At 44.0% G+C, this 25,585-nt stretch overlaps 1 protein-coding gene across 3 annotated transcripts in view; it reads right to left on the reverse strand.

Moving 5' to 3' along the window:
• Positions 1 to 21,075, reverse strand: part of LOC139383189 (protein c-ets-1-B) — a 44,214-nt gene extending 23,139 nt beyond the window's left edge. Inside the window, exons 1-3 of one of the 3 annotated variants that reach the window (XM_071127628.1) lie at positions 20,967 to 21,075; positions 19,546 to 19,640; positions 16,655 to 16,811 (exon numbers count right to left, since the gene is read on the reverse strand). In XM_071127628.1, the coding sequence (XP_070983729.1) occupies positions 16,655 to 16,811; positions 19,546 to 19,614 (226 nt within the window). In that variant the 5' untranslated portion in view covers positions 19,615 to 19,640; positions 20,967 to 21,075. Of the gene's footprint in view, positions 1 to 8,750; positions 9,102 to 16,642; positions 16,812 to 19,545; positions 19,641 to 20,966 lie in introns of those variants that run through there. The other 2 variants (XM_071127627.1, XM_071127629.1) reach the window with 2 other exon arrangements.
• Positions 21,076 to 25,585: the final 4,510 nt, after the last annotated feature.

The raw sequence follows: 25,585 nt of genomic DNA on the forward strand, positions 1-25,585 counted from the left end.
CTGTTGACCAGACCTGTAACTACTACTACTACTACTGTTGACCAGACCTGTAACTACTACCACTACTACTACTACTACTACTGTTGACCAGACCTGTAACTACTACTACTACTGTTGACCAGACCTGCAACTACTACTGTTGACCAGACCTGTAACTACTACTACTACTGTTGACCAGACCTGTAACTACTACTACTGTTGACCAGACCTGTAACTACTACTACTGTTGACCAGACCTGTAACTACTACTACTGTTGACCAGACCTGTAACTATTACTGTTGACCAGACCTGTAACTACTACTGTTGACCAGACCTGTAACTACTACTACTGTTGACCAGACCTGTAACTACTACTACTGTTGACCAGACCTGTAACTACTACTACTACTGTTGACCAGACCTGTAACTACTACTACTACTGTTGACCAGACCTGTAACTACTACTACTACTGTTGACCAGACCTGTAACTACTACTACTACTGTTGACCAGATCTGTAACTACTACTACTACTGTTGACCAGACCTGTAACTACTACTACTACTGTTGACCAGACCTGTAACTACTACTACTACTACTACTACTACTGTTGACCAGACCTGTAACTACTACTACTACTACTGTTGACCAGACCTGCAACTACTACTACTACTGTTGACCAGACCTGTAACTACTACTACTGTTGACCAGACCTGTAACTACTACTACTGTTGACCAGACCTGTAACTATTACTGTTGACCAGACCTGTAACTACTACTACTGTTGACCAGACCTGTAACTATTACTGTTGACCAGACCTGTAACTATTACTGTTGACCAGACCTGTAACTATTACTGTTGACCAGACCTGTAACTACTACTGTTGACCAGACCTGTAACTATTACTGTTGACCAGACCTGTAACTACTACTACTACTGTTGACCAGACCTGTAACTACTACTACTACTGTTGACCAGACCTGTAACTACTACTACTACTGTTGACCAGACCTGTAACTACTACTACAACTGTTGACCAGACCTGTAACTACTACTACTACTGTTGACCAGACCTGTAACTACTACTACTACTGTTGACCAGACCTGTAACTACTACTACTACTGTTGACCAGACCTGTAACTACTACAACTACTGTTGACCAGACCTGTAACTACTACTACTACTGTTGACCAGACCTGTAACTACTACTACTACTACTACTGTTAACCAGACATGTAACTACTACTACTACTGTTGACCAGACCTGTAACTACTACTACTACTGTTGACCAGACCTGCAACTACTACTACTACTGTTGACCAGACCTGTAACTACTACTACTGTTGACCAGACCTGTAACTACTACTACTGTTGACCAGACCTGTAACTGTTACTGTTGACCAGACCTGTAACTACTACTGTTGACCAGACCTGTAACTACTACTACTGTTGACCAGACCTGTAACTACTACTACTACTGTTGACCAGACCTGTAACTACTACTACTACTGTTGACCAGACCTGTAACTACTACTACTACTGTTGACCAGACCTATAACTACTACTACTACTACTGTTGACCAGACCTGTAACTACTACTACTACTGTTGACCAGACCTGTAACTACTACTACTACTGTTGACCAGACCTGTAACTACTACTACTACTGTTGATCAGACCTGTAACTACTATTGTTGACCAGACCTGTAACTACTTCTACTGTTGACCAGACCTATAACTACAGTATGCCTCTCTCTCTTTATAATACAAAACACACAGCTCTCCAGGGTCTGAGGCTAACAGAGACTAATGCCCCCACAGCTTCTCTTCTCTATTTCTCTCTCTTCTCTATGTTTGAAATTCTAGCTTCTGATGTGTGGTAAGTACATTAACTCATTCATATTGTTTACCAGTCTCAGTTCATGTGTGATGATATTAGCTGCCTTTTTCAATTGATCCAAGGCTATACCTGGTGGATGCTGAGTTTTTCTCTTGAAAGCTGGTGGAAATTCCCTGCTTACTGCAGAGGGGGAAAAACAGAGACAAAGCTCTTACTAATGGCTCATGCTCACCATCCATGCTCACCATCCATGCTCACCATCCATGCTCACCATCCATGCTCACCATCCATGCCCACCATCCATGCTCACCATCCATGCCAGCCGCCTACATGTCTTGCTACTCACGATCATACACTCAATACTTCAATCACATAGACAGAGCAGATGGTTTTATACGTCTTCAAAGTATAAATGACGACTGGGTTGCAAAATGTCTCACTCTGCAAAAATACATACACATTTTGCAATGCCCCAGCTCCCTATGAAAAACACCTACAGCAAATTTCAGAACACTTCAATCTACCCAAGACAAAAAAACATGGGAAAAAAGCAGGAAAAGGCTGCTCCATGTTCTTTGTGAGTTAGCAGGGCTCTGGCTAGCTGTTAGACTACCATGCCAGAGAGCAGAGCAGGTGGTGTGAGCTTAGCGGCATGTAGCAGCTTTCCCTGGCCCCAGCCCAGTTGTAAACACACAGGGGATGCTCTGAGGGAACTGTTTAGGCATTAAATCAAACACACGACATATCTGACAAACAGTTTACTTGCTCGCTTGCATTCTTCTAACAAACCCACCATGCCTGTCCCGTTTTCAGCCCAAACTGCAACATTCCGTGAGTACAGTTTCCTGACACTGTTCTGAAATGTGGCGGGAAGCGTTACCGCCTGAAAGTAGAGGGAAGCCATCATATTAACAGAATATTAATTCATTCCACAGTTCTGTTTGTGACACTCTACGCACACAAACACTATATGGATACAGTTCTACATCATAGAGCTCAATGTGCTCTGCTCATTCTAGAGCATGGGCGACAGATGGACAGTGGATAAATACATTCCCTCCAGACCACATTGTTTTCATGTTGCGTGCCATACATTCCTCTTGTGTTTAACAATCACTAATGTGCTTCCCACAGCTTTCTTGTGTGCCTCTAATGAGTCAGAGAATGACTGTGGCCCCTTAGAAAACGGTTGGAGTTCAAATACATGAATTAATCTCTATTTTCGATGGAACAGTGATGTTTTAAAGTTGAAATTGAAGTTTAAGTATTTGTAAAACATATCAAACAATCTACTTACTTTTCACCTCTATCTCAATGTAGGTGTTTTTTTGACGCAATGCAACACTTCAGACAAAATGAAATAGCTGTGTGTGTGCTGATCAAATGATGTGTAACAGATGGACAACAGCAACTCATTGGACACATGCACGCGAGCGTGCAAACACTCACACACACACAGACTCATCCAAAACATTGAGTAGATGTGACTCACACCGTCAAAGAATGACTGAACTTAACATTGTGTTCCTCTTGACGTGAGTAAACATAATGCAAGCAATCAGTCTATCTAAATAAATGTCATCATTTACTCACTATTTGTCATTTCTTCCTAAGAAGTTCCCCAAAAAAACATACTGGAGTCTGAGCTCTGAGGGCTGAGGATAGGAGCACGTAGAGAGACCTCTTCATGTGGTTTTATGAGAAACTGCCAGTGGACTGTGTCCCAGCAGCTCTGTAGTGATGGAAGTGAACGCTGTCAAGTTCTCATTAGGACGGACCCTTGGGCCTCCTCCAGACGCCCACATTAATTGTCGTTAGCAACACTCAGTCTGGAGATTGCCAGGCCAGGCCACTCACTCCATCCCAAATATGCAGATATGAAGAAAGAGAGAGAAGGAGCCAGGCCAAGCTAAGGCATCCAGCTGTTCCAAACACCCAACTCTCAACCAACCACAGCCCTGGCCCCAACCTCCCCTCCTTGGGGTCCAGAGCAGAGCAAGGTAAGGGCACATGCGCCTCCGATTTGACTGTGCCTGTGTCACTGAGGACAAACTCGACATGAGAGTGCCACAGAGCCTCACCTACATCATAGAACTCTCCTCTCCCACCACAGCTTTACTTATTGTTCCCTGCTAAGTAGAGCAGACCTGCTTGTCAATACCCCTCTGATATAGTAGGGTTGACATACATTAAAGCGCAAGCTGTGGCTCATGGGACATTCACTACTAGCCTGATTACAAAAGCAGCACTCATGCTGACTCCAAAAACAGGTGGTCTGAAGAAAACAGAAAATGCATACAAAAAGGAAAGAGGAAAATCTGGGCCGATGGCCGTAAACAAAAGACCGGGCTGGCCTCGGAGGACACCAGATTGATGTGTATACCAGGCAAAGTATTCTTACTCTAGGCAAACAACCTCCTGATGAGGAACTGTAAAACAGCAATATGGGGACAGAAATACATGTAGTGCCACGCACAGTAAATGGTGGGATGCGTGGGAGGTGGTTGGCCATGGTTTGGTGAGGCAGCGTGGACCACCACTAGTCAGTTCCCAGTCAGCTCTCCCAGTCAGTCCAGTAATGTGGAGTAATGGGGAAAGGAAGGGCCTGTGGCGGCAGGAGGCAGCCAGTGGCATGCGGTGGTGTGGCTGGTGCTGTGACTCAGTGATTAGCAGAGACTGACAGACGGCTGGAATGAGAGACGCCGACGCCACATCAAGGCCTGAGGTGACGTTAGACTGAGAGATGCTCATGTGGCCCACAGAGAGGATGGAAAAGAGGAGGGAGAGGGGGAGAGGAGGAGAGGAGGAATGAGAGGAGGGAGGATGTAAAACTCAGGGACGTGCTGTTTCTTTGTTTTGGTTGCAGTCTCGAGAAGGCTTATTGGTGAAGGCTACACTCCAAGAGATTAATCTTCTCTGATGTTTCTGACACGGTCAAAATAAATTATCTTTCAAGAAGTTCACGTTATACAACCAAATTACATTTTTCAACTTGATTCCACACATACCTATGCTTCAGCACATATTATCTCGTCACACCTTCAAATGCCTTTCTTGCTCCCTCTCTCTCCACATATGCTTACTATTTAGTACACTGATGTATCCACAAGGTAGCACACCTATTTTATATGACTAAACTCTAAAAGGCTAAATTAATGTGTGCAGTCATCCCAATATTGCCCATTCATGATAACATTTCACAGATTATCAGGGGGAGACCACAGTCAAAGAGATGAATGAACGAAGGATGAGGAGGGAGGAGGAGATACCCATTTAATGATATTATAGGGTGACATCACAGCCCATTCACAGCAGAGACACTGGGTCATTGTGGCCAGTAGTAAAGTACTTCTCCTCATAGACAACCATTCTACCAACGTCTGCTCTGCATAAAATTAGACTGTGGCCCATTCAGGAGACTGGGCATCCACTGGGCATCCAATGCGCACTGGGCACAATGGCAGCCTGGCATCATGGAGACATTGTTTAGGTAAACACTGTCTAAATACTATGGGCACAGCACCAAATACCAGGCACCGAAAAGTGCTCTTGATCTAACATCCTGGTTGGCCATTATTTGACTCAGCAAAGTGAAATGGACCTGAGCAAATGTGTTTGTTCTGTTGGGTCCAGAAGCAGCAGCCCACATCAGAGGAGGCTGAATCGCCCCACCGCTGTTTGCACAGCTGCCAAGTGGCCAGGCGGGATCAAACACGGGCACATTTAGCATTTTATACCCCACTACTGAAGGAGCGCTGACACCGTCAAACCAGCCTTCAGCCGACACACGCTTATTCAAGCCACCATGCCCAGGAGGAAAACACACCTCACCATGCCAACAGGCACCCACCCGGGGAGAGATGGGTCGCGCCTCTGGCTCCTGGCCCATTGAGGGCCCTGGCTGGCTGTGTGTGGCTGTGTGTGGCTAGGGTGCGTGGTGGCATAAGGGGTTCTGAGTGCAGCCGCCCGGCCCGGTAGTGCAGCGTGCCAGTTAAGACAAGCAGCGCCTTAATCAGATAAAAGGGAGACTGCGACCGAGCAGTCCTGCCTGCCGCACACATTCCTCTCAGTCAATTAACCCTGACCTGCAGACCTGACGAACAGAGAGAGCGGGATCTTAGACCATGCAGGGAGGACTCAGTCAGTACAGGACAGCACATGTTCTTATACAGGATGGTAGGAGTAGTGTATATACAGTACTGTAAAGAAGCCAGAAGCTACATTCTTTTGAAATCAGAAAAAGAGGCCGTTATTTTGCAATCCGACACCCTCCATCTTGAGAAGAAATCGGACATATCTAAGCCTTGGCAGCTCCACTCCATAGCTTTCTAGTTTTGTTATGGCTACTTGATACATGGGGTAATCAGCTACTGCACCATGCTCTACGTTATACTGAGCTTACAGTACACATCTAATTCAATATAGCAGCACTTTATTGCCAAGTGTTCACTTGCATGTGGAAAACTTCACTTGTATTTCCCAATATATAATTGGCACTACTTTTTGGAATCCCAAAGAATCTGACTTGTGTGTAGGAATGAAGGATCTACTATGTCAGTACCACTACTGTAACTCAGGAACCTGCTTTGTGGAATATAAACAGCTTTGTTTTGGATCACCCCTAACCTCCACCACAGCCTGTAGGCACTTAAAAATAATTACCTCAGTGGGATAGAGTGAAAAAAAAGCTTCAGTAAACTGACACTCACTGCACCTTCACAAGGATAGAAAAATAAACAAGACAATGAGATGTACTCCAACCACTTAATCCTATTGTCTTGCTGTGTGTGTGTGTGTGTGTGTGTGTGTGTGTGTGTGTGTGTGTGTGTGTGTGTGTGTGTGTGTGCATAGAGAGAAAAAGAAACAGAAAAAAGTTATACCTGTATCTTAGTGTAAATGTTACTAACCAAATCCTCTGCCTAAGTGTTATCACTCTATAGCTCACTTAACCCTTTCCACCATTCACAGACAAAGGGCTGTTCTAGTATAAACCAACCACGAGGAACATTGCAATTTCCTCTTTGGATCAGAAGGAGCAGGAAGGGTTCAGTTCATCAGTGGGCCATTGGTCTACTGTCCTATTTGCAGTGAGAGAAGCTAGCTACATGGAAACTGGGAAGGAGTAGACGGAATGTGTATGTCTGATGTAGAGAGTCTTGGCAGCTACAGCCTGACCCCAGCACACATGGTCGGCAGAGGAAGAGGGAGCTAGCATTGCGAAATGGCTTTGCAAGATAGCAGTATGTTTTGGCAACCCCACTGCAGCTGTCAGCAACTTTTTTATATGAGTGTGTTACCATTCCTGTGTGTGTTTGTTTCTGTGTGCGCGCACCTTCTGCAGGTGTAATCTGAATTAAAGTGGTGAACACATCACCAGTGCTTCACCTCAAGGAGTCATTACACGTTCTTCCTTTTTTTCAGCGTATCGGGTTACGGTGTAGTGTATGTATTATGTTTCCATGACGTCTCAAGCCTTTGCCACCTTAACAGCTGGCACACTTCTGAAGCTAAAAACTTGTCTGATTATTAGCCTGATGTTAGCTACTAAAGCCCAGTCAGACCTATCAATGAAGGAAGAAAGAGTGAAATCAGCCTGATTCTCTGTGTAAAAGAACAGAGTCACTTTGAGGGGAATTAAACCACAAGGATCTAAATACAGACACAAACACTGTTGTGTGGGCTTGTCTCCATGCCACAGCCTAGTGCAACCTGGCCTTACGGGCAGCAGGCAGGATATCCAGCCCTTAGGCCTGCACACTCATCACCACCGTCTGCCTCTGGTTCTCTCTGGAGACGCCAGCTAAACCACTCAGCACAAGGAGGAGATGAGAGGGGGAAAGGAGAGGGGGAATACTGATGACTGGGCGTGGTCTCCCATGCAGACAGAGCAGCATGCCTGATATGACACACACACCCCCCCCCCCCTTCCCTGTGCTGGGGCTGGGGCAACTCTGGGTGGCCAGGGAGGGAGACTGGGAGAGGCCGTTAGATGGGCTGTGATTGGGAGAGGAGATGGGACTGTGATAGTAGGTGCCCGGAGAGGCATGATCTCAGGATGAAAGAGAAGGCTTACTCTCTAGAGGGAAATCATTTGGACAGATTATTTTTTTTTTTACTATTATACCAAAGGCATACACAACAGGCACAAGGCTACTGTAAACCTCCATAAATAATAATGTGTTCAAATTAACAAACTTTTTATGAATGAGGAAATGTGTCAACTGTCAAATTAAAATATATATTTTTAACACGCTTATGCACAATGTCACACTGATTGGTTTAGTTTTATGTTATTTACCATAGCTGAAGTAAGTGTTCATACAGGTAAAATAGTTCAATCATGTCTCCTCATAAATGAACTGTTCATCCTCTGAAATATGATTGGCAGTCTAGTGCAGGGTTCAGCAGCAGCCTACAGTCTAGCCTTGTGATACAGAGCTTTAGACCGGTATAGACAGAATAGCATCACTTACTGAATAGCATCATTTACTGAACATGAGATAAAAGATTAAGAAATACAACTATGTAAACGGGGGATATCATTAATTTTGTAGGTTAGGAGTAGGTTATGAACCAAGCATAATGTACTGTAACCTAAATTGCATAAGAGTAATGTTAAACATGCATTTTCCCTTGTCCATTATTTTATCCAACACAACTGTCTGGAACCACAAACATTTATCGAAACATGTTGTCTTGTTCATGCATACACAACGATTATTGACATTATGTCCCGTTAGGCTACATGATGGCTTTATCATAGGGAAATACTTATCACCTCCACTGATACATGTTGCACTACTTAGGACGGCATTTTGGCTTACAAAAGTTTGACATGCAAGCCGCTAAATGGCCGGGAAAAATATGAAACCGGCTACTGTAATGACAATGTTATATTATGTCAAAGTTCAAAAGTTGATTTACTCACCGTCCATTCTTTCAGACTTTATGATGGTTAACGTCGGTTTCATATCGACAGCTGCCGTCATGATCATCAGATCAATTTGTTAGATAACGCGATGCTCTATTTGTGTCTCTCTAACACAATAGTTCATAAATAAAGTTATGATTTACTCAAAAACAATATTGCGTTTTTTCTTATCCTCCCGCTTCAATTTATCTCCACCAACATTTCTCCAGTAGGCTACAAACTTCTCTCTCCGCTACTCTCTCTCTCTCTCTCTCAATTCAATGGCTTTCTCCCTCTCTCTCTCTCTCCTTCCCTCCCTCCCTCTATCTCCGTCAGGGCGTTTCTGTCGCTCTGACTGAGAAGCACGGAAAAGATTGTTCCCTCTGTGGAGCCTAAATGTACGATTTGACATCTGAAGGGGCGGCGTTTCGACAGCCCGTGCTCAAGTTCGTTTTGCATGGCCCGGTTCCCCGGGTGAGGAGAGTTCTCATTTTAGAACATTCCATTGGTCCTTAAGTGACATCTACACTCAACCGGAGCACCAGGCGATGCAAAAGGAACTCCACCAGTGATTCACAATTCAAATACGTTCTTGTCCACTGTCTTTCTGTGAGAAACAATGATCCACATGTTTCCGCAAATTAGTCAAATTCAATGGCTGACAGACAGTAGGCTATTTTGGACATCTGATTTGTTAGGCTACTTCTTGTATTTAGAGATTAGTTCTGTTTAGAGTTTTTTTTATGCACAACAATAGACCTACAGAAGTTCATCCATATTCTATAATCCCCATAACGCAACTTTTATGAAACATTATAGGAAGGTCTTCAATTAAAATGTTACAAATGACATAATTATGCAGATAGAGACCTAATACAGTGAGTCAATAACCCTATACAATTCGCATTGTTTATGAAACATTCTCATTGTCACCCTTAAGCACAAGTTAAAAGAAAGGCGTGGGAGGATTGTTAAACATCTGATAGACCAGCATACAGAGCAGTATACAAAGCATCCCAGGCTAAGGGGTCCGTCTGTGTCCAATTCCAAGGGTCCAAGCGTCCTCATAACATGCAACCGGCCCTATAAACACCTCAAATTATTTCCTGTTCACCTTGTACTGATCAATAAAAAACAAGGATGCCTATTTACAGAACTACCTCTCAGGCTTTAGAAAAGGGATGACGTTTTGGAAGAATGCACAGGATTTGATGCTGCTGAAACTTGAAACACATCCAAAAATCACCCAGTAGACACAGAGAGTTCAAAATAACTGGATCAATCGTCTCTTTTATCGACACAAATAAAATTGGGGCCCCTGTCATCATGGCCATCACTGCTAATCTGGTTTGTAAGTGTTACTGTTTAATCTATAAAATCCTTTTTATACTTGAGTCTGTTTTTTAGGCTACTCTGATGAGGGGCAATCAACGTGTCATTTTGGATATTGAATCAAGATTTAGTTATGCCTCTTGTAGGAGAATGACTGAATATCTGAGCGAGAGAGAAAGAGTACTGGTGCTCCACTTGAAACAATGACAACCACAAGGAAATTACCTGCCATGGCAACAGATTGTCATTGCAATTTGTTTACATGCAGGTTGCCCTGCTTCTTTAGTGGAACCTAGTTATGTTGACAACAGTAGGAGGGTCTGTCCAAGACAATATTACTGGTAGAAGTAGACAGATAAAGTACAATAGCTGTAGAATTAATGCCTCAAACAAACAATATAGTGACATAGGATTTAGCCAATGTATCAGCATCCAATCTACACAGATCTGCATACACAAAATAACATAACATAAGTCAATATGGTCCATCCTAATTTGCAGGGCAATATGATTCTGCATATACGTAGCTATATCTCCAAATGGGATTGGGAGGTAGGGAAGCCAGTGGTATTGATCATGTATGGATTTTTAAATAGGGATCTTTCACCATCTCCATTAGCAAACCTGGATATGAGCCATAGTGGAAATGCCAGGCAGAGATGTTGTGTGGCCTCTGCGGTCTCACTGCTCCTCACAAGGGCCTGTCAAGGGGGTGGGTATGAGGGGAGGGGTGGTTTAAAGGTACGCTTACTTCATTTCAGTCAGTCAGTCAGTCACTCTCTCCCTCTCACTGCCCTCTTTGTTTTGGCTTAATGAGCTCCTTGTATCTACTCTTAAAAGGACAGCCCAGGTCCTTTGTGCCTGAGGGCAGCCATTAAGACTAATAGTGTTGCTGACTAATATCTGGACCGGAGCTAGCTGAGTGGCCTTTTCAAGGCCACTTTTCATTATGCCCCCTCTCGCTCCCTTATAAGAAACATCCATGTGTTAATGGTGAACATTTAAAGTAGGTATTAATCTATCTATATACTTAATATCTTAGTTTGAAACTTACTAAGTTCTAGAAATAGGTCAAGTTGAATATAAACTTTTGTTTAATGTTTTGAGAGCTCCACAGACACATATAAGCACAGGCAGACAAAAATTTAGAGGGGATGTACCCATTTCCACTTGGTTAATACACTCCGGTTTTCATTCAGTATTATATTTCTGACAGGCTAAACTAATTTCCATGAGCGTTACAACAGAGGGAATAAGAGCTGGGTCTCCCTTTACTAAAACCAATGGTTCAAAGAGAAACTCTGAGAGGAAATATTAAAGTTGATTTATTTATTACAAAAGCCAGTTACAGATGTAGGATCTTAATTTGCAGGATTGCAATGCAAGACATGTCAAATGTGCACTGTATTTGAGGTTTAAAAAGGCTTCTGAAGTTTGTAATTTCAGACTTGTCCATTAATTATAATCCACATAATAATTCACATTTCCTGTTGCTGCAGAATTATTTTTCTGCTATAGCAAACTGTCTCAAATTAAGATACTACATCTGTAAGAACTGGGGCTGCTGTTGTTAACCACACAAACAGTTTCCTGGACACTACCACGTCAAGTTAGTCACTGGTCATTGTACTGTAATTTATACATTGTACAGTTACAGGAAGAATGGTTATGGGAATGAAAATGTCTATCTATGTCATTTTAAGTTTAAGTGACAGTCCTCCCAATGAGACTGAGCAGCACCACTGTCATGTCCCACAAATAAGGCAACATGTGCACTTGGGTTTCAATGTCTCGCTTCTTCACCTGGCAAATGCTGTTGCCATGGTTTTGACAGTTAGGGGTTCACGCAATGGCATTGCATTTTATCACCCATAGCTAAAGCAAAGCTGCTCCTCGGGCACATCTGTGATGGCTGACTGCCTCTCTTTAATCCAGACATGTAACTGGTGCACCTGCTGCTGCTACCAGAGGTTAACTGACAGCTAGCTAGCTGAAAGGACCTGCTGCTGCTACAAGGGGTTAACTGACAGCTAGCTGGCTGAAAGGACCTGCTGCTGCTACCAGAGGTTAACTGACAGCTAGCTAGCTGAAAGGATCTGCTGCTGCTACAAGGGGTTAACTGACAGCTAGCTAGCTGAAAGGACCTGCTGCTGCTACAAGGGGTTAACTGACAGCTAGCTGGCTGAAAGGACCTGCTGCTGCTACCAGAGGTTAACTGACAGCTAGCTAGCTGAAAGGATCTGCTGCTGCTACAAGGGGTTAACTGACAGCTAGCTAGATGAAAGGACCTGCTGCTGCTACCAGGGATTAAATGAGTGCTAGCTAGCTGAAAGGACCTGTTGGTGCTACCAGGGGTTAACTGAATGCTAGCTAGCTGAAAGTTTAACCTATGACCTATACTATATCCTGGGGATTGAAGCTCACCTTCTTTTGACATCGGTCCCTCTCTTTAAGTTTTGGGTGTCATTCCTTGATTACATCATGATGACATGCCTTCCCCTGGTTTTAGATATGATTCGATTTACAAGGATGTATTACAGTATGCTTTGCTTAGAAACAATGGCTAGGCTGGGGAATTGTTGGTGAGCTGTTGTTTCTTTATGTGCCTTAAAATGCAACACGTTGACATGTTTATCTTTTTGTTACAATATGAAACCCAGAAACTAGGGTTTGGAGGTAGTGGAGAAGCGTACTGAAATGAAAAATACTATTTTGTTACCACCAGCCAATCGGTATGGTATGACTGGATTGGCGTCCCTGTTCTTAGGTACCACTTAGCGAGTTATTGACCAGTCATTCACACACACACACACACACACACACACACACACACACACACACACACACACACACACACACACACACACACACACACACACACACACACACACACACACACACACACACACACACACACACACACACACACACACACACACACACTGGGATCCTTGTTGGCCCTTCTCCCTTAGCCTTCTGGGGATGCGACAGGCTGGATGCAGTCCTGCTGAGATCACAGGCGTCCAGTAGGGACAGAACCACAGGCTGTGTATTTGTGTGCATCTGTGCGTGCGTGAGTGAGTGCGTGGTGAGTGACCGTATGTATGTATGTTTGAGTGAGTATGCGTGTGGGTGGTTCTGGGCCTGCCTGAACATAAGTTCAGCTCTTTCTGAACAATTAGCTTCGATAAAAAGAACATCTCTTTCTCCATTAGCGCCACCACGTGCCCTCCATTGTGCAGATAATTCAACCCCCCCCCCAGGCCTTCCTCCTTCTCTCTCACAGTTAGAGAGCTCACTGATAAAGCTCCACCATCCCCTGCAGCTAAAGGAAAGCCCCTCATCTCCTCAGCTACACTACAGCCTGTTTATTAGAAGCACGTCTTCATTACATTATTGTGTTAAAATCATTAGCTGGATTGATTGGTTGACTATAAAAGCTCACTCTATTCCAAATGTGATATGATTATGATACCATTATGATTATAACAATGACATAGTTATTACCTGTTATCGACACTGATGCATTGTTCAGTCCTGACACACTCATAAGGGTGTAATGACAGTATGTATTACTAAGCCACACAATGGCATTTTTACAATAGTGATCTTTACCCACATTTTCCACCTTTCCAATGAGTTGGCATTAGTTGCATCACCGCTCCCAGTGATTGTACTATATGTCCTTGAAGACTGAATGTTCTGTATATGTAGTCACTGGTTAGTCACTGTAGAGGAACTGACCCCACTTACCTTTCCCAGGACTAGTCATTGCCACTACATACAGAGGCTCTCTAGAGAACAATTTTGAAGTATGCCTGATGGTATTATCAGCTATCACGACAAATAAAGCCAATGTCACTACTACAACCACTCGCAAAAAACATAGCCTAGTGAAGTGGGGCTGCGCTGTGACCCTCTGCTCCAGAGTTGTCTCTCTTTTTTCCATTCTCCCCTCATTTTGTTTTATTGTCGGGGGAAGTGTGTGCCGGCCTGATTAGCATCGCTGTTTCCTCCTTTCCCATAACCTCCAGACCCCCGCAGGCTGCCTGTTTACTCGTAGAAAAGACGTGCCCCTCATCAGAGGCGACCCCCCCCCACACAATCTCTACCCCCTCCCCTCATTTACTCTCCTCCTCCCTCCCACCACCCCCAGCCCTGGCCCTGTGAATCCCCCCTCTATCCTCCCTACTATCCAGCTGTTAAATCACATAAATTAAAACCTAGGCCAATGGTCCCTGGGTTCCATATCACAGCTGTGTGTTCTAAATGTGAGTGCATGTTTAAATGTACAGTGAGATCATAGGTGCCTGGGAGTGGAAGTGGACTTTTTACTGAATGGGAGGATACAGTAATACAATACATGCCAGAAAACTGGTGTGAATTTAATGAATGGATATGTGTGGTGTGAGCGACTACCGGAAGTAAAGTGTGTGTGTGTGTGTTTGTTTGTGTGTGCATTTCTGGGTTTCAGTGAGACTGTGCAGCACACACACCATGGATCTAAGTGGGCGTTTAAGATCAGACCCAGTGGTGTGAGAGTGGCCAGGTTTCTGGAAGTGGAGAAGAGCGGAGCATAGAGTGGAAAGGAGACGGGTGGAAAAGAGAGGAGAGTGCGGGTGTATTGTAAACAGTACTATGGCATGGCGGATGTCAGGAAGCTGTGTGTGACAGTGGGCTCAGGGCCAACCATGCAAAGGCCCTTCAACATACAACATCCCTTCACCACATCTGCTCTCAGCTCTCTCTCACAGTTACTGTAACAGCACGTTATAAATCCAAAGTCCAACAAAGTCATCTCATGTAAACTAAAAGGGTGTTACAGTACTGAATGAGGAAGTCAGTCTTTCAAACTTTGAGTTGTGTTCCTCAATTAAAAGTAGAGAACATTTTCATTACTGGCCCCAGTACTCAGTGCACATGTGCTGATATTATGTAGCTGTCATCTATGTGAAAGGGAACCAGGGCAGTTTGTATTGGCCATACACATAGTGAAACAGAAAGATGTTCTTCATAATTTGTATACTGTATTGGACATTCTAGGTGGATACTGACACACAGACAATCATTTTCCATAATGTTAGCCTGACTCAACAGCAGTTGAGGTGGTATCTGTGTTTAATTGCATTGGTTCCATGAAAGGAAAAATGTAATGCATGTTCATTAGCAGAAATATGGCATTGATAAATCGTGCGCTGTGACTTGGGCTGTAAAATATGAAAGGGAAGCACACACAAATGTTTTCAAAGCTAAGCAAGGTGCAGGAGTGGCCTCATAAGCAGGCCAAGCTTACACACATGGTAAAGTGTGGCTTCAGGAAAGAAAGAGCACGTCTACTGGTGGCACAGTCAGCCAAAGAAGACTTCTTCACTATCCTTACTAGTTGATTTTCTCAGTAGGTTATTGAGATGACCTCAAACGACTATCGTTAAGAAGTCAAAATATTTTAATTTGAGAAACATATGGGTCAGATCAATGGTTTCAGGCAGTGGAGTGTGTCAAGGGTTACTGACCTGATTTTGAGATTTCAGCTCCATATACTGGGAGGCTACACAACAACATGCAAATGACACTCAGTGGGGTCACTAAATAACTCTAATTTCGTCTACAGGTGGTTGCATTGCGCGGACGAATGTAACGGCATTGGTTTGCATGATCACCATCATGATGGAGAGGAGGTCAACTGGAGGTCGTTTTTTTCCACTTGATAATGTTTATGTCAACAGTTTAGCGCTGGAAGCACTAGAGGCTCCAAAGGAGTGTGTCTCCAGCAACAAACATCAGCAAATCCCATCAGATCCAGCCCTGACCCAATCCCCCCGAGGGGAACCAGAGGCTTGGGAAAAATATGGCTGCCCTTTGGCCCTCCTGCCTCCTGTGCCCCTGCATCCAGTCTGGGTGGAGATGGAAGAAAGCTGGTGCCCGGCCTAAGCAACCCCCCCTCCCCATGGCGTGTGTCCCAGTCCCCTGAATAAATCACTCTTAAGAACGAGGGAGGCCAGAGTCAAACAGAGACAACGCACTGGGAGGAATGTTCCAGTTTAAAATAATCGGTTGGAAAAAAAGAGTGCAGGAAGAAAAATGCGGGACATGTGGCGGTCCCCAGAGGAGGAGAGGAGGAGGCATCTGGTAAAGGCCCTGGGGTCAACGTCACCATGGTCCCCAGGGAGGAGGAGACCCACAGGGGGCCCCAGGCCACTCAGCCGGCCACTGTGCATGCAGCACTCTGGAGCAAGACAGACTGCCTGGACTGGTGCATGTGTGTGTGTGTCCATGTAAGATGTGGGGATGGGTGCCTGTGTGTGAGTCACAGTTCATTTACCACGCCCCTCCACATAAAGTCCTTTGTTTCCAGTGAACACACAATTCACAATGAACAATATATTTCACCCCCAATCTCATTTCCGTTTTTACCCCAATCTAGTTTCCCTTTATGAGGCAATACATGTGTTCCTTTTGTGAAATTTAAAAGGCATATTTTACTTTGCTTGGTTAATTTACTGTTTTAAGTGCAGTGACATGAAAAAACAGGCAAAAAAACTGTGTTCTGTAGGATTTGGTCTTAGTCAGAGGCTTACTTTGGCTCCTACCTGTGGGTGCGAGGTCGTGTCCATTGGGGACCTCCTGCAGGGTGACATCCTGGGGGTAGAGGGGTCTGGATGAGGGGTAGTGCTGCTGCTGCTGGGGGTGAACCACCATACCAGGGAGCTGGGTCAGTGGTCCCATAGCCACCCCTCCACTCTGCCTCTGTAAAGGCAACACACAGCAGGGGGTTAACTCACTGGGCCTGGACATGATCTAGGGCTGGGCGATATTGCCAAAGTATAATATCACAATATGTTTCTTATTTTAGATGATATGGAGGTATTTGGTGGTATTTTATGTTTCTGAATAATATGTTGTTTTATGAGTAGTGCATAATCCGAGGATGGCAACAAATTAATTATAAGTGGTTTTAATGGGCTTTCTCCATTCCAATTGTTTTATACTCAGCCAAACTAGGACAAAACTGACATTGAAGTACTCAAATTCTTAGAATTTTTCATTTATGTAGCAGTGTACTAAATCACCTTTTTAGATGGTATTATAAAAATCCATACCAGTATACCTTAAAAGGCGATGTATGGCCCAGCCCTAACCTGGTTCCTACAGCAACAGCAAGGCACAGATGCAGTATCTCAACCTCACATCTTGTTTACTTTCAAACAGTGTTAACTTGCTGTACATAATGTGATACAACAGTTTACTGACTTACTGCGAGAACGTCAACGAGCTTGATTGTAAGGAAAGAAGAGACCAAACTAGAGTTTAAAAAATACTATTTTGGAGTGGAGCTGGCTGGTTTTGTTTTATGCTTCCCAGACACAATGAAGGCTACATTTGATTCAATAGGTTTATCTTTGTTTCATCCTGTTGATCACATGTGAGATTGGACTGAGGGGAGGTCCAAAGTGAATGAGTAGTTGGGGGGAGGACCAGATATGAATACTGTATGTATGTGGATACACAATATATCAGGTGAGTAGATAACGGTCAGGACTATTCTGAGAAAAACGTCCATCGACTCAAAATCACACTAAGCAAGCTAATGGATCATGATGCAGTACTTCAAGATATGGGTGTTCACACTCTGAAAGTGACATTTGATGCATACCTGGCAGGGATGTGATGACCAGTAGCAAGAAGCATAGGAGCCTCTCCAGTATCAGTTTCTATCTATCACCTCACCATAGGGACAATAGTGGTGGCTCCTGTCACCTCACCACTTAACTGACTACTGTCTGGTCGGTCTTCACTACAGGCCTGGTTAGGAGCAGAGACCTCAGATCAGGGTACCTGACTGACTGCCCATCTGATAAGGACTCTTGTTAAAGCGATGCTGGGTTTATCAGTAGGCTGTCAGCTTTACAGCCAGCTAATAGTGAGTGAGAGGGGACTAGGGAGCCTAATCTAGGGAAGTCTCTAGGGGGTACGTGGGCCGATGACGGCACTATCAGTTCAGTCTGGCAGGGAGAGGGGAATGATAGCCAGCTGAAGTGGGGCAGTCGTATCGGCACTGTAAAGCAGAGGAGGTTGGGGCACCTTAATTGGGGAGGATGGGCTCGTGGTAACAGCTGGAGCGGAATAAGTGGAATGGTATGAAATACATTGAACACACTGTTTCCATTTGTTTGATGCCATTCCATTTGCTCTGTTGTAGCCATTATTATGAGCCGTCCTCCCCTCAGCAGCCTCCACTGCTGTAAAGTGATATTGGAGGTCCAGCAAAAGTAGGTTGCTTGGAGTTCTCCATTCCTTTTGTGGATGATCCTTTGAGGTCACACATCTGATTTATAAAAGTAGGAGAGTCAGGGGCAATTCAACTACAGCATCTCCCACAGTTATTCCTTTTTTTAAAACCTTTATTTAACTAGGCAAGTCAGTTAAGAACAAATTCTTATTTTCAATGACGGACTAGGAACAGTGGGTTAACTGTCTTGTTACAGGACATGGTCACAAAACATGGAAACCTCTGCCATTTCCTTCACATAAACACCCTCTTTGCATCCAGAATAACATGGAAAATTACCAAGGAAGAGGGCAGGGGAATCAGAGGCCTTTTCTCTACTAATACATGTCAATTCGTAGGAAAAACAGTGGCAACCCAGGTTCATCTTTCAAGCACGTCTGGCCTCGGGTACAGTAATCTCAATTTCAAAGGCAAACAGAACCACCTGAGCCAATTAGAGGCGAGGGAGCTTTATCCCTCCATGTTTTGTACCAGAGCCAGGTTGGGTTGATATTTGCATGTGACCTCGTCCTCTTTGTCTAACGGGACTGCATTCTGCATACAAATGGCAACATTTCTGCCAACGCTTGTCAACCTTCACCTTTCAGAGCCCAAATGACAGGAATCCCAATGTCCCTGATTCCTGTGATCTGACAGGCTGTATTCATATGGTCCTTTCATTTGGATGGTGTTAAAAAGGCTGTTTACAAATAGCCTGCTCTATAGCACATCAAGATGGCATTACGTGGTAAAGTGTTGTGTTGTTCTGTGGGGCTGCTCTGCATGGCTCTAAATAGACTCAGTGATGGTTAGGCCACACACTTTAAGATATTTACTGCCGACATGGTTAGGAGGTAATAATTGTTTTGTAGAGAAGGTTGTGCAATCCAGGAGGTGATTGAAACTATAGTCTATTTTTTATTTCACCTCAGCCTCCGAAGACAATGTCTACCCCTGGTCCATAGTGGTCTAGAATGAAGAACTGATAGTTGATTTTTTTTAACAACAAATTGTGTCCATTTTTTATAGTAAATCTAACAACACCCCAGTGTTGAACTAAGTTGACATGGACAGTCCGTATTGCGGTAGCTAGGTTGATGGAATCCAGAGGTACTGTGCTAACACACTCTGCCTACACTGTGGCGTGTGGTAGGTAGCTAGCCCATCCACAGGCTGTAACAGCAGTGTGATTTATGGTGGTTGGGGTCTTACCATCGCCCCCAGACGGTCACAGGGGTGAAGGGTCGGGTAGGAGGAAACTGGATCCATGTAGTAACTCATCCTGGGGTTTGGATGGAGCAGCAGGCCTGTGGAAGGGATCAGCATACAAACAGCCGGGCGGGGCCCCTATCAATCACGCGCTGTTTACACTGTGTTTGTGTGTGACTACAATAACCTGCCACCACAGGTCAACATAGAGTGGCACCACCCCACACTACCCTGTGTAACAACTGATGCAGACATCCCAAACAACATTGTCAGAATTCTTCCTTTTTGCAATGTTGCCTTTAAATGACAATCACTTGATGGAAAAGGTTTTAGAAATAGAGGATCGTTAATGAACAAGAACTTCCCCCCTCCCAAATTTAAAATTTGCACTGACAATGCAATAACAGATACTAAATTCTAGCCTACAACATTCCAGTCAAAATTATAATGAATTCAGTTGCTATTGTCTCTCCATATTTGGACATTTAAATTAGGCAGATTTTTTCAATATTCAGAATTGAACATGTTTAGTCACACTGTCTCCAGTGTTGATAGGTGATCACTTAACTGACTTGCCTAGTTAAATAAAGGTTCAATTTGCCTGATGTTCCACCCCTCCTTGTCCTCTCTCTCTCCCCCTCCCTCCCACTCTCCTTGCTTCCCTCCCACTCATTTTGGGAATCTCTTTATCAAGTGTTTACTAACAGCAACATCCACAGACAGGGGGAGCAGAAACCCAGCTGAGAGGAGAGCTTTTCCAGGGGAGCTGACTGACTACGTGGGCAGGGACAAGTAGCCTAGCATGTAGACCTCATTTAGCACACATAACAAAGACTTTGTAACTTTCAAGTGATAACTAGTGTAATTGACTACTAAGAGAAAAATAGGTTATCTGTCTATCACAAAATTACATTAGGACACAAATACTTTGCAGTTCATTGTGAGGTACTACATTTTTGTAAATATATTTTCGAAAAAACAATTGTCTTAATATTAAAAATAAATATAATTTGGCTTTACGACTGTGTTTGGAAATATTAACATGTTTTCCAAATGACTGGGTCAGTGGCCAATGGAACAGCAGAGAATCCAAACAGATACGCACGTGATAATGCTATTGCATATGAATGCACATATACCAAAAATATTATTAAGCTGTAATATTTTTCTTGTAACTATTTTGATGTACGTTTGAATAAAGAAAAACGAGGACTTCTCCGTTTCATTCAAAATGCAACAGATTGTACTGTTCATGCACGCTCCAACAGCATTCCTCGCGGGAAGCGCAACAGCACTTCAAAGCGAGCTTTACAACACGACACATCAAATTCCGATTTTTTCACCTATTTATATGTAAACAGTATTATTTTCTACCAACATATATCTACTGGATTTGTAAAATTGGTAAGAGTATATAACCTTACCGTGTGTTGTGAGTGAAACTTCTTGCAGGCTGGTTGAGTGGTGCGCTCTGCACGCTACTTGGCTGTGACAGTTCAGCGATAGACAATGCACTGATGCTGTACCTGGGCTTGCCGTGAGTCCAAGGAGGAAGGACAATGCACTTGCCGGATTTAAGTCCCACCCTCGAATCCTACCGAGACCCACTCAAAATAATTGTGGAGTTTTCCATACATTCGCTAAGTAACCGAACTGCTGTTATCCAAATAGAAAAACGTATAATTGTTTCGTGATCCATCTGGGTTTTCATTATCAACCCTATACAGGTTTGTCAATCGTGGACTTTACAAGTCAACTTGTATTCTTACTATCAAGCCAATGATTTGATCAGCTCGGTTGGTTTTGCACGTGTAGTTGGAACTTGTAATTATGAAATTCATTTTTATTTCCAGTTTAGGTTGTCATAAGTAGGATGAGGAGACAGGAACATACCAAAGCAAGAGTTAAACGGAAGCCAACTGAGCTAATAAGGGTGACAATGGATAGGCTTCCTGTGTGGCCTGGAATAAGCCACCAGTTATGTGCACACAGGCCACACAGAATCACATCAGGGAAGAGTCAAGCCAGGGTGAGACCAAGGGAGTGGTCAGTCAGTTGTTAGAACATACAGGCCAAGAGCGTTTTCTGTCCTGCCTGGTGTCAGGAAGCATGTGCTCATCAACAGTGTGTCACCACCAAGGTGTCGCAAACAGCACATGCGAGTGTAGAGAGTATAGAGATATTGTTATCCACGTCGGCACCAACGATGTTAGGATGAAACAGTCAGAGATCACCAAGCGCAACATAGCTTCTGCGTGTAAATCAGCTAGAAAGATGTGTCGGCATCGAGTAATTGTCTCTGGCCCCCTCCCAGTTAGGGGGAGTGATGAGCTCTACAGCAGAGTCTCACAACTCAATCGCTGGTTGAAAACTGTTTTCTGCCCCTCCCAAAAGATAGAATTTGTAGATAATTGGCCCTCTTTCTGGGACTCACCCACAAACAGGACCAAGCCTGACCTGCTGAGGAGTGACGGACTCCATCCTAGCTGGAGGGGTGCTCTCATTTTATCTACCAACATAGACAGGGCTCTAACTCCTCTAGCTCCACAATGAAATAGGGTGCAGGCCAGGCAGCAGGCTGTTAGCCAGCCTGCCAGCATAGTGGAGTCTGCCACTAGCACAGTCCGTGTAGTCAGCTCAGCTATCACCATTGAGACCGTGTCTGTGCCTCGACCTAGGTTGGGCAAAACTAAACATGGCGGTGTTCGCCTTAGCAATCTCACTAGGATAAAGACCACCTCCATTCCTGTCATTATTGAAAGAGATCATGATACCTCACATCTCAAAATAGGGCTACTTAATGTTAGATCCCTTACTTCAAAGGCAATTATAGTCAATGAACTAATCACTGATCATAATCTTGATGTGATTGGCCTGACTGAAACATGGCTTAAGCCTGATGAATTTACTGTGTTAAATGAGGCCTCACCTCCTGGCTACACTAGTGACCATATCCCCCGTGCATCCCGCAAAGGCGGAGGTGTTGCTAACATTTACGATAGCAAATTTCAATTTACAAAAAAAAAAATGACGTTTTCGTCTTTTGAGCTTCTAGTCATGAAATCTATGCAGCCTACTCAATCACTTTTTATAGCTACTGTTTACAGGCCTCCTGGGCCATATACAGCGTTCCTCACTGAGTTCCCTGAATTCCTATCGGACCTTGTAGTCATAGCGGATAATATTCTAATCTTTGGTGACTTTAATATTCACATGGAAAAGTCCACAGACCCACTCCAAAAGGCTTTCGGAGCCATCATCGACTCAGTGGGTTTTGTCCAACATGTCTCTGGACCCACTCACTGTCACAGTCATACGCTGGACCTAGTTTTGTCCCATGGAATAAATGTTGTGGATCTTAATGTTTTTCCTCATAATCCTGGACTATCGGACCACCATTTTATTACGTTTGCAATTGCAACAAATAATCTGCTCAGACCCCAACCAAGGATCATCAAAAGTTGTGCTATAAATTCACAGACAACACAAAGATTCCTTGATGTCCTTCCAGATTCCCTCTGTCTACCCAAGGACGCCAGAGGACAAAAATCAGTTAACCACCTAACTGAGGAACTCAACTTAACCTTGCGCAATACCCTAGATGCAGTTGCACCCCTAAAAACTAAAAACATTTCTCATAAGAAACTAGCTCCCTGGTACACAGAAAATACCCGAGCTCTGAAGCAAGCTTCCAGAAAATTGGAACGGAAATGGCGCCACACCAAACTGGAAGTCTTCCGACTAGCTTGGAAAGACAGTACTGTGCAGTACCGAAGAGCCCTTACTGCTGCTCGATCATCCTATTTTTCTAACTTAATTGAGGAATATAAGAACAATCCGAAATTCTTTTTTGATACTGTCGCAAAGCTAACTAAAAAGCAGCATTCCCCAAAGAGGATGACTTTCACTTTAGCAGTGATAAATTCATGAACTTCTTTGAGGAAAAGATTATGATTATTAGAAAGCAAATTACGGACTCCTCCTTAAATCTGCGTATTCCTTCAAAGCTCAGTTGTCCTGAGTCTGCACAACTCTGCCAGGACCTAGGATAAAGAGAGACGCTCAAGTGTTTTAGTACTATATCTCTTGACACAATGATGAAAATAATCATGGCCTCTAAACCTTCAAGATGCATACTGGACCCTATTCCAACTAAACTACTGAAAGAGCTGCTTCCTGTGCTTGGCCCTCCTATGTTGAACATAATAAACGGCTCTCTATCCACCGGATGTGTACCAAACTCACTAAAAGTGGCAGTAATAAAGCCTCTCTTGAAAAAGCCAAACCTTGACCCAGAAAATATAAAAAACTATCGGCCTATATCGAATCTTCCATTCCTCTCAAAAATTTTAGAAAAGGCTGTTGCGCAACAACTCACTGCCTTCCTGAAGACAAACAATGTATACGAAATGCTTCAGTCTGGTTTTAGACCCCATCATAGCACTGAGACGGCACTTGTGAAGGTGGTAAATTACATTTTAATGGCATCGGACCGAGGCTCTGCATCTGTCCTCGTGCTCCTAGACCTTAGTGCTGCTTTTGATACCATCAATCACCACATTCTTTTGGAGAGATTGGAAACCCAAATTGGTCTACACGGACAAGTTCTGGCCTGGTTTAGATCTTATCTGTCGGAAAGATATCAGTTTGTCTCTGTGAATGGTTTGTCGTCTGACAAATCAACTGTAAATTTCGGTGTTCCTCAAGGTTCCGTTTTAGGACCACTATTGTTTTCACCATATATTTTACCTCTTGGGGATGTTATTCGAAAACATAATGTTAACTTTCACTGCTATGCGGATGACACACAGCTGTACATTTCAATTAAACATGGTGAAGCCCTAAAATTGCCCTTGCTAGAAGAATGTGTTTCAGACATACGGAAGTGGATGGCTGCAAACTTTCTACTTTTAAACTCGGACAAAACAGAGATGCTTGTTCTAGGTCCCAAGAAACAAAGAGATCTTCTGTTGAATCTGACAATTAATCTTAATGGTTGTACAGTCGTCTCAAATAAAACTGTGAAGGACCTCGGCGTTACTCTGGACCCTGATCTCTCTTTTGAAGAACATATCAAGACCATTTCAAGGACAGCTTTTTTCCATCTACGTAACATTGCAAAAATCAGAAACTTTCTGTCCAAAAATGATGCAGAAAAATTAATCCATGCTTTTGTCACTTCCAGGTTAGACTACTGCAATGCTCTACTTTCCGGCTACCCGGATAAAGCACTAAATAAACTTCAGTTAGTGCTAAATACGGCTGCTAGAATCCTGACTAGAACCAAAAAATTTGATCATATTACTCCAGTGCTAGCCTCTCTACACTGGCTTCCTGTCAAAGCAAGGGCTGATTTCAAGGTTTTACTGCTAACCTACAAAGCATTACATGGGCTTGCTCCTACCTATCTCTCTGATTTGGTCCTGCCGTACATACCTACACGTACGCTACGGTCACAAGACGCAGGCCTCCTAATTGTCCCTAGAATTTTTAAGCAAACAGCTGGAGGCAGGGCTTTCTCCTATAGAGCTCCATTTTTATGGAACGGTCTGCCTACCCATGTCAGAGACGCAAACTCGGTCTCAACCTTTAAGTCTCTACTGAAGACTCATCTCTTCAGTGGGTCATATGATTGAGTGTAGTCTGGCCCAGGAGTGGGAGGGAAGGAAAGGCTCTGGAGCAACGAACCGCCCTTGCTGTCTCTGCCTGGCCGGTTCCCCTCTTTCCACTGGGATTCTCTGCCTCTAACCCTATTACAGGGGCTGAGTCACTGGCTTTACTGGGGCTCTCTCATGCCGTCCCTGGAGGGGGTGCGTCACCTGAGTGGGTTGAGTCACTGATGTGGTCATCCTGTCTGGGTTGGCCCCCCCCCCCCCCCCCCCCCCTTGGGTTGTGCCGTGGCGGAGGTCTTTGTGGGCTATACTCAGCCTTGTCTCAGGATGGTAAGTTGGTGGTTGAAGATATCCCTCTAGTGGTGTGGGGGCTGTGCTTTGGCAAAGTGGGTGGGGTTATATCCTTCCTGTTTGGCCCTGTCCGGGGGTGT

The sequence above is a fragment of the Oncorhynchus clarkii genome, chromosome 24 (genome assembly GCF_045791955.1).
Source record: "Oncorhynchus clarkii lewisi isolate Uvic-CL-2024 chromosome 24, UVic_Ocla_1.0, whole genome shotgun sequence".
Lineage (NCBI taxonomy): Eukaryota > Metazoa > Chordata > Actinopteri > Salmoniformes > Salmonidae > Oncorhynchus > Oncorhynchus clarkii.